This window comes from Lonchura striata, chromosome 17, assembly GCF_046129695.1.
Source record: "Lonchura striata isolate bLonStr1 chromosome 17, bLonStr1.mat, whole genome shotgun sequence".
Lineage (NCBI taxonomy): Eukaryota > Metazoa > Chordata > Aves > Passeriformes > Estrildidae > Lonchura > Lonchura striata.
In genome coordinates, this window is record NC_134619.1 from 1,346,263 (window position 1) to 1,363,031 (window position 16,769).

The following is a 16,769-nucleotide window of genomic DNA, read 5'->3' on the forward strand; positions in this document are numbered from 1 at the left end:
GGCTCTGGGCTGATTCATTCCTCACCTAAGTGGATCAGACAGACCAAAGGGGAGCGTGAGGAAGTGTCATTATCCCTGTTCCATGGGCTGGGAATGGCAGGCAGTTGCTCATTCAAAGTCACACAATAGATGTGTGGGTGCCAGATGCTGGAGATGCCAGAGATGGGATTTAAACCCAGATGTCCTGAGTGCCAGCTCAGCACTAAAGTCGTGGTTATCCATCCTCCCAAATATCCAAGAACTTTCTGATTCATTCGGTATTTAGAGCACTTTGCCTGCTGTGGGGGTATCTCAGAGAACCCTACAGTTACTAATGTAAAAATGCCTTTTGCTGTCCTCTGTATCCCCTTTAGGAATGGAGGAGTTCATCCATCTATGAGGTAAGAGAAGAGCAAAATAACAACTAGAGAGACTTTTCAGAAGTTGCTGTTCCATTGTGTCGGAAATCATTTGCCAGTAACAGCTGAGAATTCTTAGGAGAAATAAATCTGGTCCCACTCGATCCTGTAGTGATTTCAGGTACCCTTCTGTAATATTCTGTTCCTTAGTTTCCCTTCATTCTTTGATGCATTTTTAAATGTTGCAGATCATAAAAATCGTATTGTTTTCAGATTGATAAAAACCCTTCCTTGCAGCAGAATAATGGAGCCTCTCTGGTGGATACCACTGATCTGATGCACAGCAAAGGAACAGCTTAGAAAGGAAACCACTACCTCCAAAAAATCCCCGAAAGGAAAGGAGGGGGAATGTGAGTTCTGAAGGCTTTGGAGCATAAATTACAATGGGAGTTTATGGAGTCTTCTGGATTAAACCAAAAGCCAGCCCCATTAAACCAAATGGAGCATTCCTAATCTGACATGTTGACAAGGACAACCCTGCCTCTTCCAAAAGGCAGTTTCAAATGAATCCAGATTTATCTGATGTTCCCAACAGGGGCTGGGCTGGCTCCAAAGGAAGTGATCCAGGCCAAAAGTAAACAAGATGCACATGAAGCACTTTGTGCCACAAGGAAAACTTCCAGGGAAAATGCAGCGAGGAGAAGGGGAGCCAGCAGCAGCCCAGCCCAAGATGTCTTTCCCATCTCCTTGTTATGTCCTGTTTCTGTTCCTTTGGGCCACATAAACCAGAGTTTGTACCTCAGGAGGTCCTTCTGCTCACTCTCCTGCTCTTTGCTTCCCTTGAAGAGGCTCCATGTGTGCCTCTCCCAGCATCAGCTGCAGCTCAGGGAGCAGCCAGAGATGCTCAGTGCTGCTCCTGCATCTGCAGGACCCAGCCCCAGCCCGGAGCTGCTCCCCGGGCTGTGCTCAGTGGGAATCAGTCATGCTGAAAGCAAATTCAGCCTTTCCCAGCTGCTCTTACTGCGGCAGACACATATCACAGCCACTGCAAGGAGCAGGACAAGCACCTTCTGCACTTGCATTTTCTCCAGCTGGGACCAACCTTTTAATTTTCAATGAGACCCTGGGAGAGCTGTCCTGGAGATTTGGGATTGTTCAGCATGGAGGGGAAAGAGCAGCTCTGGGGTCACCCAGTTGTGACCCTCCAGTACCCACAAAAAAGATGGACAGAGAATATTTACGAGGCCTAGAGTGACAGGATAGTATTTTGGAACTCTGAAATCTGTTCCAGAGATGTGTGCTGCCTTCCATCCCTTTAACATTTAAATTTTGTGTGTGAGTGTCTCACATCAAACAACAGCAGTGCTGTTTGTCCCTGAACTGTGTCATTTGCTGTCCCCAGTGAAACTGGGTGATAATGGCCATATTCTGTTGGAGTGTGACACTTGAAGTAAATACTCTAAGAGAATTAAATGTGAAAAATAGATTACTGGTGCCCCTTGCAGCAGGGAGAACTCTTGCAAAGAGATAGCTCAGGATATGGCTACAGAATGGAAAGTGGAGGCAATGCTCATAAACCAGAAAAGAGACAATCAGTGATTTTATGTGTGTGTTCCCCACAGTCATGTTGACTTTAATGGCAGTTTTAGGTACTGCCAAGGAAGATATTTTATGATTTATTCACAAATAGCTGTATTTATAGATCTCCATGTACATGAGTAGATAGATGTGTGTGCATTTGTGTATAAAACCCTACAAAACCACAGCTGCTTGTTCTGTCTGGTGGAGATTTATTCTGATGGTATTACAGTGCATTTGCTGTATCTTCCAAGGGATTTTTGTTTGTTTGTGCTTTTTGTAGGTACTACGAAAGTAGCTGGATTTGGGGATTCAAGCAGATGGAAAAACCCGAGGTTGGGCAGATCAAGAGGTGTGAAATCCAGAGCTGGAGCCCTGCAGCAGCTCGGGGACAGGGGTTCTGCTCGAATGCCTGCGAGGTGCCTTTTGCCTTGCAATCAGCCTTGGCACCAAACTCACATTTGAGACTCTGGCTCTCCTTCCACGGGGGATGTTTAGGCCAAGACAGACACTGGAATCTCCAGTCCTTGAGGAACCAACAGAGTCACGGGCAAGCTCCCCTGGATGTTCATGGAGAGGTTGTTTTTAGAAGGGTTTGGAAGGGTTTTTAGAAGGGTTTGGAAGAAGGGTGCAGGTGGGATTTGGGGATCCCAAATCCCCAAATCCTGGGGAGAGCAGGAGTGCCTGGGAAGGGGAGCTCCTGCTGGCCTGGGGACTCTGCACGGCCCACATGGTGCTGGCCATGGTCAGCAGCTCCTCAGCCCTCCCAGGGAGGGGAGAGGGAGGGGAGAATGGAGGGATGGAGGGAGGGATGGAGGGGAAGGAAGGGAGGATGGATGGAGGGGGGGATGTAGGGGCGATGGAGGGAGGGATGAAGGGAGGGAGAGATGGATGGCAGGAGGGATGGAGGGGAGGATGGAGGGACGATTGGAGGGGGGGATGGATGGAGGGATGGAGGGACAATGGAGGGAGGGATGGAGGGATGAAGGGATGGAGGGTGACTCACAGGGCTGTCTGAATCATCGGGGCTTCCCCAGGCGAGGCAGGGCTGGGCTCGGGGCCCTGCTGCGTGTCCAGGATGGATGGGATCAGCTCCCAGCTCCCCTCAGGAGCAGGAACAGCCGCCCTGCCCTGGGCCTGGGGGCACCCACAGGTGACAAGCAGGGAAGGGAGGTCAGTCCTACACGACTCGTGGCAGTGGCTCCTGTGAGCTGTGCTTGCAGTTCCAGGGCAGGGCAGGGAGCTGCTCTGCTCTCCTGGCATCACCCCCTGCTTCCACCCACCCCTGAAAATCATCTCTGGCCCAAATTGGAGCTGTGAGCTGTACCACATGCTCTAAATGAAGTGCTAATTAAATACTTGTACTTAATGTAGACAACATTTCTTTGAGCAGGCTGTAATGCACTGCAGATGTCGCGGGTGCCTCGGAGAGCAGCACGGGAAGGACGTGCACGCTGTGTCCCTCTCTGAGCTAGGGACCAGCCCAGGTGGCTGTGGCTGATAAGGTCAATGCTGACACGGCCCCCGTGTGATCCAAACTCCCACCCACGTCCTCCCACAGGGACCTCGGCACTGGGAATGCTGCAGGTGCTTCCATCTGGGACACGTGGGGCAGAGATGGGGCAGCTGCTGGGCGAGGGGGGCACGGCAGGTCCTGCAGGAGCCAGGTGAGAGCTGCTGGCTGCTGCAGAAAGGGACCTCAGGCTCCTGGGTGCACCCCAGCCCTGTGGCTCCTGCCCGGGGCAGCCCCAGTGCAGACAGAACTGCACCAAAAGGAGCTGGAGGCTTTGGGCTCAGCACTAAAACCCTTTGTGGCGGCAGGAGAGAGGCTGAAAAGCCAGCTCTGGAGTGGCTGGATGGCTCTGCTGAGCTCCTTGCCACTGAAATCACAGCTGTGCCTTGGGCTCCAGGGCCAGCAGGCACCGGGCTTGGGAGAGCCCCATTGTCCTGGTTCTGGGTGTGCTGGGCCATCATGGACCTGTGCCAAGCCCATTCCCAGCTGGATTTGGGGTGTGCTGGGCCATCATGGACCTGTGCCCGAGCCCATTCCCAGCTGGTTCTGGGTTGCTGTGCCCGAGCCCATTCCCAGCTGGTTCCCGTGAGGGCTCTGCTGGGCTGGGGTCCAGCTCCAGCTCTGTCCTGAGGGAAGGGCCGGAGCAGAATGGAGCCTTTGTGCAGAGCCAGGCCCAGCTCAGTGGGATAAACGGGGGGCTGTGCGTGCAGGGCTTCCACTGCCAGCAGGGACTGTGCTTAGTGTGCAGTGTTAGACCAGCTGTTGTCATTATTGATTGATTTATTCTTATTTATTGCTCTCATTGAGTGAAGCCAGCGTGTTTCCTGCTGGAAGGGGGACCAGCGTGGACTGAACTGCACTGGGACCCTGCCTTCAGTGCCCAGAGTCTGCAGGTGAGATGTGAAGAGTTTGAAAGCTGCTCCTGTAAAGATTCGTGGACTATTTCCTCATTTCTTTCAAGGTGGTTCTGCACTGTTGGGAGTGCTTTTCAGGGTTCTGTGCTCTCTTGGGAGAAAAAGGAGGTAGAAATCCAAGATGCTGCAGGAATAGGAGAAAGGGGGAAGAGAGAGCAGATGGTGAGGTGGAGAGCTTCCCTTAACCAAGTTTGCACATTGAGGATGTGAATTCAATTGCCTGCTGCTATTTCTTGTGACCACATAAAATTCAAAGTACTTGAGTATTTAAATCACTGTAGATTCAGAGGTGAGGCACGAAGCAAAGCTGATCTTTTATTTGTGGCCATGCTGGTGAGTGGTTTCTCAGCAAGAATCTTATTTCCACCTTCTCTATTTAATGGCACTGCCATTCTCAGATTATTTTGTTTTAGAGAAGAGGACAAAATGAGTGAAACTAATGCTCCTGAGGTTCTCTGTTATGACAGGCTCACACACCCAATATTGCAGAGATATTCCAAGTTTTTGCTATCCAGAGAGAGCTAACTGAGAGAAGGGTCACCTCCTCACTCTGCTTTCCTGGGACTCTTGAAGGGGAATTTTCAGAGCTGTTGGTGAGCAGGTCTCTGAGGCAGGTCTCATTTGGCACAAGAGATAAAGTGTCACTGGTGTGACAGGCTGTGCAGGCATCCTGCAGCAGGGAGTGTTTGGGAGTGCAGGGGAGTGTTCTCAATGGTAAGAACTTCCAAAAAAACCCCCAAAAACCCAAACAACAACAAAAAAATAAGAATCTTGCAAAGCTCACTTCTGCATGTGGAAGTGGATTTGATTTTCAATTTTCAAGTTCACTTTTCCTAATATTTCTGGGTAGGGGAAGCCAGGATGGGCTGAGCTCTGTGCTGTAAATAGGATCATTCACACGGGATGTACTCTGACCCCAAATGTTCTCTCCTGCCCAGAGGCCAGGCAGCCCCTCAGCCCTGGCACCGTTTGTCGTGGTGCTGGGGTGGTTTTCTCTCCCCCCAGAAGAAGAGTCACGTTTGAGAGAAGGCAGATCCTTGTCCCAGGGATGGTGCTGCAGCCAGGGGCCTCGAACAGAGGCTGCCTTTGGAGGGGGATGTGGAGGGCTGTAAATGCTGAGAGGGAACTGACTCATCCCATCATCAATTCTGCTCCTCTGCCAGCACAGCACAAAACCTCTTTTATCATCACACTCTCTTCTTCAGCTCTTTCAGAGGAGTCTGAGGCTGCTCAGGGCTCCTCTTGCCCAGCCTGTGCCACTCCGGGCTGGCAGAGCCCCTGTGCCCATGCTGGGGTACAAGGCAGGGATGGATTTCAGCTGCACAGACCCCTCAGGTGTGAGGAACTCATCCTCCCTGTGATCCCTGAGGCTCAGCCCTGCCCTGGGAGCTCAGCAGGCTCTGTCTGTGCAGAGGACAGGGCAGGAGAGCACAGGGCAGGGCTCTGGCCCCGGGGTGGCCACGCTGGCCCCGGGCTGTGCTGGGGATCCTGGGGCCGTGCCAGGGCTGCTGGGAGGGCTGGAGCTGCTCTCTGCTCCCCACATCTGCCTTTGATTTCAGTCGGAGCTGCTGGGGAGCAGCCAGCTCATCTACAGTGCTCAGGGAGGCTTTTTGTTTGTTTTGAAGGGGCTGCTTCGAGCCAACTTCAGTACCACAGAATTAGTTTTTAATACACTTCCCCCCCCCAAAAAAAAAATTATAAGTACTTTTGGATATAGAGTATTTCACTTGGATCTTATAGGGAAATTATTATTATTATTCATCATGATTTATGTTAAAAAGGGCCAACACCTTCCTGTACCAGGGCACAGCAAAATGGGAAACCCAGTGGTCCTCATGGTACCAGGGATGCTCCTGGGCAGGTGCTGCCTCTGCTCTCTCTGGAGCTGGAAAAACTGAAATTTTGACTTCTGTGAGAACCAGAGGAGGAATCATCACAGGTTTTATATGAAACTTCTGGCACTTTGCTGGGGCTGGTGTCACATCCTCTTGCATTTGTGCTGTTGTGGCAGATGAGGGATTGGCTTTGTACTGAAGATCCATGAAAAGTCACTGTTTAATCAGGAACTTCAAAGCAGCTGGAAAAGGCTCCATCTGTAATTCAGCCATCTTACGCTTCAGGGGACAAGTCTGGTACCAAAAAGAAAAACAACAGAAGGTCTCTGATCACAGAATTTTCCCTCTTTTATGGCAATTTCTCTGTGAATTGCAGTAACAGAAACACTGGCCTGGAACTAACACAGGCTACAGAAGGACTTCTGGTGGTTCTGGTCTTGCTTGCTGGCCTGTATTTATCCAGGGCTTCATTTGATATTTAACACAATGTGAAAAGACTTTTCAAAGAGGAACAGACAGTTGCTGTTGAAAATTGCTGAGCAGTAACCCCTGGAACGTGGGCAGGGAGCACATCCATCACCCTGACCAAGAAAGAACAGAACAGGTGAAAAACACCCCTTGGGCACAGCAGTGGCACTGTGAGCCACTCACAGCCACACCTCCGGGCTCTCTACTGGCTTTTAGTGGGAGTTAGTGCAGAATCAGCCTGAAAATCCTGCATTTGGCACCATTTTACCATGGATAAATGTGACCTTTCAGTCTGCTGAAGTTACACTCCTTTTTTTTTTTTTTTTTTTTGGTTGTTTCTTTTTTTTTTTTTTTTAATTATTATTTTTCTATAGCTGGTGATTTATATTTTCTATAGCTGGTGATTTTTTGGCTAAAGGTGCAGGCTTTAGTGATGAAAATCCAGGAGCCCCAGCCTTGCCCTGCCAGCAGGTGTGGCAGGCAGTAGTTTGGCCTGTCAGAGAACTGGTTTAAACATCTGAAAATAATGACTGTGTGCTTGTAGAGCAAAGCCCAGCCTCCAGGAGCCCACACTTCTTTCTGCTCTATGGCAGAAGCTTAAAAGGGCCCTTAGCTAAAATCCATCCCTGCTTTCTGGTTCATTGTCTTTTTGCCATCAGGATTGTAACTGCAGGGCTGGCTCCTCTCTGCCTCACGTGGACAGTGGAACACTCAGAATTTTACATCTCTACTTGTTTCAGCCTTTGGGGGACGTTTTTGGGGAGCTGGGACAGCTTGGCCTGTCTCCTGTGCTGCATGTGGTGACATAACCAATGTAAGATGAGCGATTTTAGGTTTTTATGGTTCTTCATTGCAATTTAAGGTTTTTAATTGAAATTTCTTTCCTTCCTCCATGCTTGGCCTTCCGAAAACGTGTTTCTCTTTAAATTCTTTTTTAAGGGAGGAAGGAAAAGCCTTGAGCTTGTGCCTGGCCCATTCTGCTTGAAGAGAGCCCAGTGTGTGTCCCCCCAGCACACAAAGGGGCTGTGTGAGGCAGAGCTGGTCAGAGGCTCCTTGTCCATCCCTCCTGCACACAGGGCATGAGCGCTGGCAGGAAGGGCTGGGGCTGGTTTTGAGGAGCAGAGGAAGATCTGCCAGGCTGGCTCTGCAGGCTGCTGCTGGCAGTGTCACAGTGACAGCCCAGGGCTCCTCAGGACACTGGAGACCCTTTGGGAGATGGGATTTGGGAAGGGACTCTGGTGGTGAGACATTTCTTGGGCAGTCAAACCAGCTCAAGGAAATAATGCTCCCTCTGCACCTGCTGATGTGCAGCTCAGGGCCTTCACCAGGCCAGGAAGCCCTGGGAGCACTTTCAGATCCCACCTGGCTCATTTTCGAGTGAAATAAATGCCAAACACATCAGGAGGGATGCAGGGATGGAGGGGGAACGTGGTTTGTGGAACCAGCAATTCCTCCTCGAGGCTCTCAGAGCTTCCCCTTCCCTGGAGGCTCTGCTGGGTTTGGTGGGGACCAGCAGCAGCTCTGGGTGCTGCCCAGGACTCAGCCCAGGCTCAGGGAGCTGTGCCAGGAGCACCCTGGGGCCGTGCTGGGCTGGCTCAGGTGTGCAGGGTTTGGCAGGGACAGGTTTTGGTAGAACCCAACCCAGGACTCAGCCCAGGCTCAGGGAGCTGTGCCAGGAGCACCCTGGGGCCGTGCTGGGCTGGCTCAGGTGTGCAGGGTTTGGCAGGGACAGGTTTTGGTAGAACCCAACCCAGGACTCAGCCCAGGCTCAGTGAGCTGTGCCAGGAGCACGCTGGGGCCGTGCTGGGCTGGCTCAGGTGTGCAGGGTCTGCTGCTGCCCCGCAGCCCTGCAGGTTTCCCAGCAGTGTCTGCTCAGCTGCAGCTCCTGGGGAAGCTCTCCCACCCCGTGTCCCGGGGGTGTGTGAGAGCAGGGATTGCAGCTCCTGGCTCTCTGGAGAGCAGAGCTGCTCTGCTCCCCGAGGCGTTGCTCCTCGGTGAGCGTCTCCAGCTGCTGCTCTCCCCTCACCCCGGGCACTGACTCATGCTTTTTGCCATCACAATAAGTCTGTTTTCATAAACAAAATTAAGTGTGCTGTGTGTATTCATTAGGGAGATTTGAAGTCTCTCAGCAACCAAGAAATAAATTTAATGGGATGAACTCCTCTCCCTATTCCCCTTTTTGTCTTTTAGCAGCTAAGTGGGAAAAAAAGCTTTGGGAAAGCCCTGTGTGAGTCTCACTGGGTCAGCCTGTGTCTGCTGATGTGATCCTTGAGAGAGAAATGGAACTAGGAACAAGTTTCAAAGGATGGCTTTGTAAATAAGACTGAAGAAACAGAACTGTGAAAGATGCACTGTAGTGGGACCCATGAGGGGTAGTTTTAACTAATTGGTTTTAAGGTATTTGTATGGCAAAAAGCTGATAGGCCAAGAAACACTTATAATGTATTGTAATTAGGAAATAACTAGTTTTTGATTATGATGGTGTGAATTACAACACCTGTATTGTCTCACCCTTCACGTGAGACTGAAAATGGAATAAAAGTTTTTCAAACACCTCTCAGCTGCCCCATCTCTGGGTCAGGAAAGGGAATAATCCAACACCTGGGGTCCCTCCCTGCTCCCCTGGGCTCTCCCAGCCGGGCTGTGGCTCAGCTCCTGCAGATGGCACTGCCACCCTGTGCTGCAGCAGCCCAAGGAAATGCATCCTGCTCTTTGTGGGGATGTCTGAGCAACAGATAATGGTTTTATTTTAGTGGCTGCCCCCGTGCCCTCCTGGATCTGGCTGTAGCTTGGTCTGTGGAATGCAGAGGTGCCTGCCTGTGACCCGCTCGTGTGCAGGGCAGCTCCTGCCAGCCTCTCCCACCTCCCTTGCCCAGCATTTCAGGGTAAGTGATCCCTCAAACCTCAGCAATTTTCTCTGCAGTTTTGCCCTTTTGGGTCAGTAGGAGCTCAAATCCTCTGCTGGGCCTTTGCCTTCCCTAAATAAAATTAATTCAAGCCCCTCTACACCATGAGATGCTGAGTTCAGAGGAGCAGCCAGTCCAAATAAGGCACAGGATAGGGAGGATGAGGATGGTGTGGGGGAGCTCCTCTTCCCTGTGAAGCCCAGTTGAGCCTGGCCACCTGAGCAAGCCAGTGATGATGTATTGGGAAAAGAATCTGCTCTGAAGCTGAAAGGCAGCTCCTTAGATTGACTAAATTACAGCTGTATTTCAAAAAAGCAAAAGAAGCTGTAAATGCATATTTACACAGCGGAGCACGCGAGTGCTCACACGAGACCCAGATGTTCATTAGGAACATGGGCTTTTCTTCCTTGCTGCTGCCCTGAAAACTGGGAAAAAAGTCAGCTATGCTGAAGGGTTACAAAAGAGCGAGTTAAGTCCACAAAATCCAGGAAATTTCCCGTTAAGACGAAAAACCTGGGCTGCTGTTGTAGTCCTTTAATTCAGCCCCAAGACGTAAATTAAAGCCAGAGGATCAGGTCAGGTGCTCGAGTTCTCAGACCAGAGCTGTGGAATTTCCAGGTTAAGTTACTTAAATTTTCCTGTTGCTGAATGAAGCTCAAATCCTGTGTGCCATATATTTGCTCATCATAAAATGTTCTCTCCTAGCCAGTAACAGCTCCTTTGTTGGCGAAGCCTGTCTGGCTGCTGAGGCTCCCAGCCTTTGTGCAGGGTTTGGGAGTTAAGAACTTCCACATGGCCCCTGCTCTGAGGCTCCTGTGAATAAGCAAGGCAGCACACTTGCTCCGTGGCCCACAAATGCACGGAATATGGTTTGAATTCTCCGGGTTTAAATGCAAAGGATAATATTGATTTTGTTAAGGTAAATGTCTTTAATTGAATGCTGTATAAACTCGGCTCTCACTGGGCCATAATGGGCTCTGGGCACCCCTCCAGCACAGCAGTATGAAAATGTCTCTTAGTGTCTCCAGCAGAGAAATGCAGAATTAAGATTTAGATGAAAAAAAGTGAAATGGAGTCCATCTACTGATGCAGAAGGACACTTGCATAGATGCAATGACTGCTTTATGAGGTCAAGGCTCTGCAGTCCCTGTTGGTGTGGATTGTCTGGGGCTTTTTATTGGGGTGGTGGGGCTAGAAAATTCAAAGAGGGAAACAGGAACCAGGAGGAAATGAAGAAGTCTCGGTGTGAGCAGTGTCAGCCACAGGAGCTGGGTGGGACCCCGGCCCAGAGGGGAGCTGAGCAGCTCATTAATGATGAAATGCTCTGAAATCCTTTTGCACAGCTCCTTCCTGAGTCTCCCTGAGGGGGACAGGACAAGAAGACAAGCGGGTGACTCAGCCCCTGATATTCATTTATCACAGGCACTAAAGGTATTTAAGAACAGACCAAACACTCTTGCAGCAGATGATGCCCTTTCATTTATTGCTAGTCTACCATAGTACAGGCAATATATAAAAATACTTTACAGATAGCAAAAAAATCATTACATTGGAGGTTAACGACGTTGTTGTAGGAATGTGAATGATATAAACCCCTTTTCAGTTGTGACAGTTTGTTTTTGAACAGGCAACTTGATTCAAAAGACATCTGTTGGGTTGATGTGAGTGATGAGTGCTCACTCGTGTGTCTGTTAAAATCTGGCTTTACCTGAACATCCAGGGCAGGGAGGGCTGACCTGGGGGGTGTCACTTCATAAATACACTCAGACAAAACTGTGGGAGCCAGGCAGGCCAGCACTGGGCAGGCTCTGTGTGCCCAGGTGCCACCAGCACAGCAGGGCAGGGTCCCTCCTGCAGCAACTGCTGCAGCTGCAGCACCTCTGCCACTCCTGGCTTGTACAAACAGCATTTATTTCTGAGACTCGCTCCTTCTGGAGCTTTCTACCCTATGTTGCTATTTTAGGACTTAAAGAACGAAACTCAACCCCTCCAGGTAATTTTTTTTGCATTTGAGGACATCTTTTGCAGCATCAGCACCTTCAGGTGAAGTTTATTGCAATGTGCAGGTACTAATTTATGTTTTTGTACCGCTGAAACAACACAAATGGCTAAAAAAACCCTAAACAGACCAGAGTGGGCTGGTAGTTAGAGAAGCTGGTATCAGCTCTGGGCCCTGCAGTTATAACCAGCAGATATTAAAGATACAGATGCCAGTCTGATGTCAAACGTTCCAAAAGGTGGATTATTCATTCTGAACTGAGATGAATAAAGAATTACAACCTTCCACGTGTGATGGCAGAGTGTTGCCTCACAGGGAAGAAACCACTGCAATGTAAATGATGAGGAAAAGAGTTGATTTCTGGAGAATTCTACAATTCACCCCACTGAGACCCAGCAGTGGCATCTCTTCCTATTGCACAGGAATATGGAACATAAATAACAAACACTCAGAATTGCAGCCAAACTGGAACATCAGATGATTTTAAGTGGTGCAAAAATTATGAGGATCTGAATCAGTTTAAGATTTGAAATTAAGACAGTCATTTTCTTGAGTCCCATCTGGCAGATCATTGTTCCCTATTAAGTAGCAATTTGGAAAGAAATGCAGGGGAAGAAGTCAGATTGAAATATTTAGAAACATATTTCTCAAGCGTTTAAAGCTGTCTTTGAAGTCTTTGGGAAATCTATCAAATACATTTTTTTTTTTTTTAGGACAACAACAATTCAACAACAATTGCATAGAAAAGTAAGGCATTCAGAAAATGAAAACTGATCCTTTATAAATACAAACCTCAATCCAAAAGTTGTTGCATATTTGGTCAGAAAAAGAGCACAGTCACTTTTGTTGTAAAGATAGGGATTACAAAATACATTTATAAAACATGCTAGCTACTTTGAGAACTGGTCTAGATATGTTGTGAAGCAGCAGCTTTTTATACAAGAGAGAATAACATAGTGCTGGTTTTGGAAATCCTCTACATTCAGGAAATGCTGAATTCCTACGGGGAGAATGGAGGGGTACATATTTACACGGATACAAATAAAGCAAGTGCAAAACCCATGACTCTTCTACATTCTTTCTCCCTGTAAAAACAACATACATGAGACACTTTCACTCCACTGCTGTTGCTCAGATCTCACATTTTGCTCATTCTCATGGAGAAAAACAAAACCAGGACTTCGTATTTCATTGCAAGCATCTTCACAAGCAATTCCTCTCCTGGCAAACCCGACTTCCAACACTCATAACTGACAAAAAAAAAATCTTCCTGATATCTGCCCACTCCCATTCCACTCTCAGACTGTTTACATATCATGAATGATGATTTTTATTCTATGTATATTTGATGCAGAGTTTATAGAAGCTCATCCTGTATTTGCAGCCAAAGCTCGGATGGAAAAATGGAAGTTAAAAAAAAAAAATGCACACGCACACACACAAGACAAATAAAAAGAGATGAACTTTTGAGTTCCAACGTGCCCCATGAACTTCACATGGTGCAACTTTGATGGAAAACGCATTAGAGTTATTCACCCTGCAGACAAGACATTTGCAGGCCTTTGGTACAATGGCAGGAAGGCACTGTGGTGAAACATTCAGATAACTGAGGAAAGCCAGAATTTCCTCATGTGCAAATATGGCTGTCTTCCAGATAAAGTGAGAACAAATTGCTCACAAAATGCTATTAACTCTTCCAAGGTTAAGCTCGTGCTTGTACAGAGAGAAAGTTGTACTCATAACAGAAATACTAACACTGGAAGAACACTGCTCAGCAAGAACAGGAAATAATTTAGTACTGCATATATTGAAATTCCTCAGCCTAGCTATATATTTTAACATATCAGTTTCCTTTTTAAAGAGACAACAATGCACAACACTATGTCTGAGGATGCTCCTTTTCTCCGGAAATAAATACAAAGTTGGTTGAAGCTGAATTATTTAACTGCTGTTGCGTGGAAAAGCAGATGGGGCAGCAGAGCCTGAGCTCGTGCAGCTGTGGCTGAACCCCTAAAAACCAGAATACAGGGGGTGAAGCCTCCACGCTGAGCTGCTCAGGGGCTGGGAGCCAGCACAGGAGGGGGGTTCATTTCTAACCACGGATAAAATAATGCACCCACAGAGAGCAGGGCATGGCCCGGGCTGGCAGGGACCTCAGACATCACCCAGTGCCACCCTGCCATGGCAGGGACACCTCCAAACCCCGTCCAGCCTGGCCTGGGCACTGCCAGGCATCCACAACAGCCACAGCTGCTCTGGGAATTCCTGTTCCAGGCCCTCCTCACCCCTACAGGGAGGATTTTTATCCTAATTTCTCATTTAAAGCAACTCTCTGTCAGTTTGAAGCCATTCCCCCTTTGTCCTGCCACTACCAGCCCTTGCAAATAGTCCCTGTCTGTGTGGGTGTATTATATAAACGACATTCTACTCTGTATATGTACACAGATTAATACCTATGCAGTAAAGAGGAGGAAGGAATACAGCCAATGCAAGCGTGGCTAGAGCACCTGTAGCACATTAATTAACTTCTTATTAAAAGGACATTTCAGCCTCAACAGTCCCGAAGGCAGAACTTACACACTGACCTTGTTCTTTGCTCAGATCCAGCACTAGATTTTACTTTGCCCCTTTTCTAAATTGATATAATCTAAGAATAAATATGAAAAAAATGATTCTCCTAAATTGATGAGTAGCTGCTGCAGACAATCACCAGAGCAGCAGCAGCAGCACATCACAGATCTGAAAAGACCTTCCTGGGCTTCTTTCAGCTCCTGTTTAAAATCCAGCAAAAGAGAAGGTTCTGCCAGTAATCTGAGGATTATTTTTTTTTTTCTGTGGAAGAGTTTCTGGGTTGTTTTTAAAATTTCTCCTATACTTTACAGGTTGGATCATGGAAAACCTTTGATACATCCAAGTGTGAAACTGGGAGATGCATTTGGTCTGTTCTTTTACTCAGCTATATAAAAGGACTTCTGACAAGGCAACTTCTGGCCTTTAGAATATGTCAGAATTGTCTAATTCATCAGACTGCACTAAAAACCCCTCAATATGTGTCAGCTTCTGGCCCACTGACAGCTTTTAACAATCCAAAATAGCTTTTTGAGGCGTGTGAGCCAGCGGGTCCTGCTGAGTGCTGTCTAACAGGAATTCCCCTCTTCAGCAAGGCTGGGCCTCACTTTTGTTTCTGTAAAATCAGCAATGAAAAAAAGCCATTTTCACCTCTGCAGGCCCAGGCCGAGGGGCAGAGCTCACGAGGAGAGGAGCAGAGTGATGCTCCCCAGGAGTTCTGGGTGCTGGGATACAGGAACTCATTTTGGGGGGAAAGATCTGAACCCCACAAAGCAGGAATAGAAGGCAGGGTGGGATGTGCAGGGCTCTGCTCTGGTTCTGGATCTGAGCTGGGCTGAATCTGGAGTTCAGAGCTGCTCCTGTGAAATTCAGATTTCTGTTCAAGAGCCAAATTTTAGCTGAGCCCCAGGCCAGGGGTTCTGAAGAACCTAATGCTTCTGTCTCCCACTCTAATCCCCAAGACCCTGCAGAGTTTAAGTACCAGTTTTCAGTGGCAGAAAATATATTCTTCTGATAGTCCTGAAGAGATTTTTGTTGGACCAAGCACGTGCTCTGCAGGGATTGTGCAAAATCTTTCTTGAGACACTGGGGAACCAATTTTGAGGCTGCTCTGCTGTATTCCCATCCCCTCATTCCTGCTGTGAGCTGGTACTCTGCCAAGTTTACTGGGACACAACTGAAAACTGGATTAGTTTCACTCTGCTTTCTAGAGCAGAGCTCAGGCTCTGCATTGCTGAAAATATCAGCATTCCTTATTTATAAAACCAGGAAAGATTACTATGTAATTCCTAAAATATTATGGCTATCTTTTTTACTGTACACTGATTACCCACTCAGAAGCCTTTTTATCCCTGACTCCCCTAAATATTCTAAGTTGTACAACTGCAGGTGGCAGTGGTTACCTGGGATGTGCTAAGCAGGAGTCAGGACAGGATATTCTAACACACGAAGCAAAACGTAACAAAATACTAACTCCCATGGAAATGTAACCTTTCCAGGAATTGCTGCTAGCTGTGCAAAGCTAAAGAGGCCAGGTGAATATAAATAAGTGTCTATTTTCTCTGGAATGTATGGCTTCTGTAAGATGCAATTATTTTCCTCTGCAGCTTGGGTGAGTAAATGTTCCAGCTGCTAAATGAGACAAGTTATGAGCCAAGAGCAGGTTCTACATGAAAGAAACAGCAACAATTTGTTAGAGAGAAAATATCTAAGATGTGTTCATACAATGCCTAAATACTAATAAGGAACAATCATAGAATCTTTGGATTTACTGTGACTCCTATATATTAATCTCTGTTTTACCTGGGATTATTTTACCTTGGGGCAGGTGAATTGCTCTTTTCACTGGTTGGTTATGAGAATCCTTCTCCTTCAAATTCCCATCCAGCCTGATGAGAAAAATGAAGAAAACTCCCGGATTCAGCTGAGATCTCCCATTTGAAATACCAACACAGTGCTCAGAGCAAACTGGCTTTTGATCCTGGATTGGATGAAGGCTGAGCGAGCTTGGCTGCCTCAGTTTCCCACAATAATACCATTTCTCAGGAGGGCTGTGAACCCTGGAGGGCAAATCAGTGTTAGTGACCTGCAGGATGGTGTTGCTCTCCCGTGGAATATATTACTCTGTGTTCCCCTTTGCCCACCCCCAGCGTCCCCCCAGCTCTGAGCCAGCCCAGGGGCAGCTCCTGTCCCCGCTGGACGGACGGACGGACGCACGGACAGATGGCTTGCAGCAGGCTTGAAGTGTTTCCTCAGACAGATGCTGTGTTCCAGGAGAACAATGTGGTCTGTGGATGGAAGGAAGGGTGTCCTCCGTGCTGCTTGCACTCAGAGGTGGCCAGGGGCTCAGCCAAGGCTGTCGCTTGGTGCCAATTCATTGTTCCTTGTGCTGAGCCTCTGCCCGGAGATGAGCTGCAAAGGAAGCCAGAGGCTGCAGGGGCACTGGAAGGGTCTAAGAGGTCACTTGTGGAAGGATTCGGTAAAAGTTGTCTCGCAAATCTCTTCTTCTATGTCTGACTTCTGGCAGGGAGTCCAGAAAATTCCTTCCTGATAATTTCGTTAACTGGGAAATAAAAGAGAGAGGAGGAAACATTAAAGCACTTCCAACATCACGACAAGTAAAAAGTAAAAGCAATCCTTGGGCAGTCAA

The 16,769-nt window shown here is 48.2% G+C and overlaps 1 protein-coding gene across 1 annotated transcript in view; it reads right to left on the reverse strand.

Moving 5' to 3' along the window:
• Positions 1-11,016: 11,016 nt before the first annotated feature.
• The window catches only part of NFATC2 (nuclear factor of activated T cells 2), a 77,831-nt gene continuing 72,078 nt past the window's right edge, over positions 11,017-16,769 (reverse strand). The window contains exon 10 of the mRNA XM_077786977.1: positions 11,017-16,682. Coding sequence (XP_077643103.1) covers positions 16,627-16,682 — 56 coding nt within the window. The 3' untranslated portion in view covers positions 11,017-16,626. The remainder of the gene's footprint in view (positions 16,683-16,769) is intronic.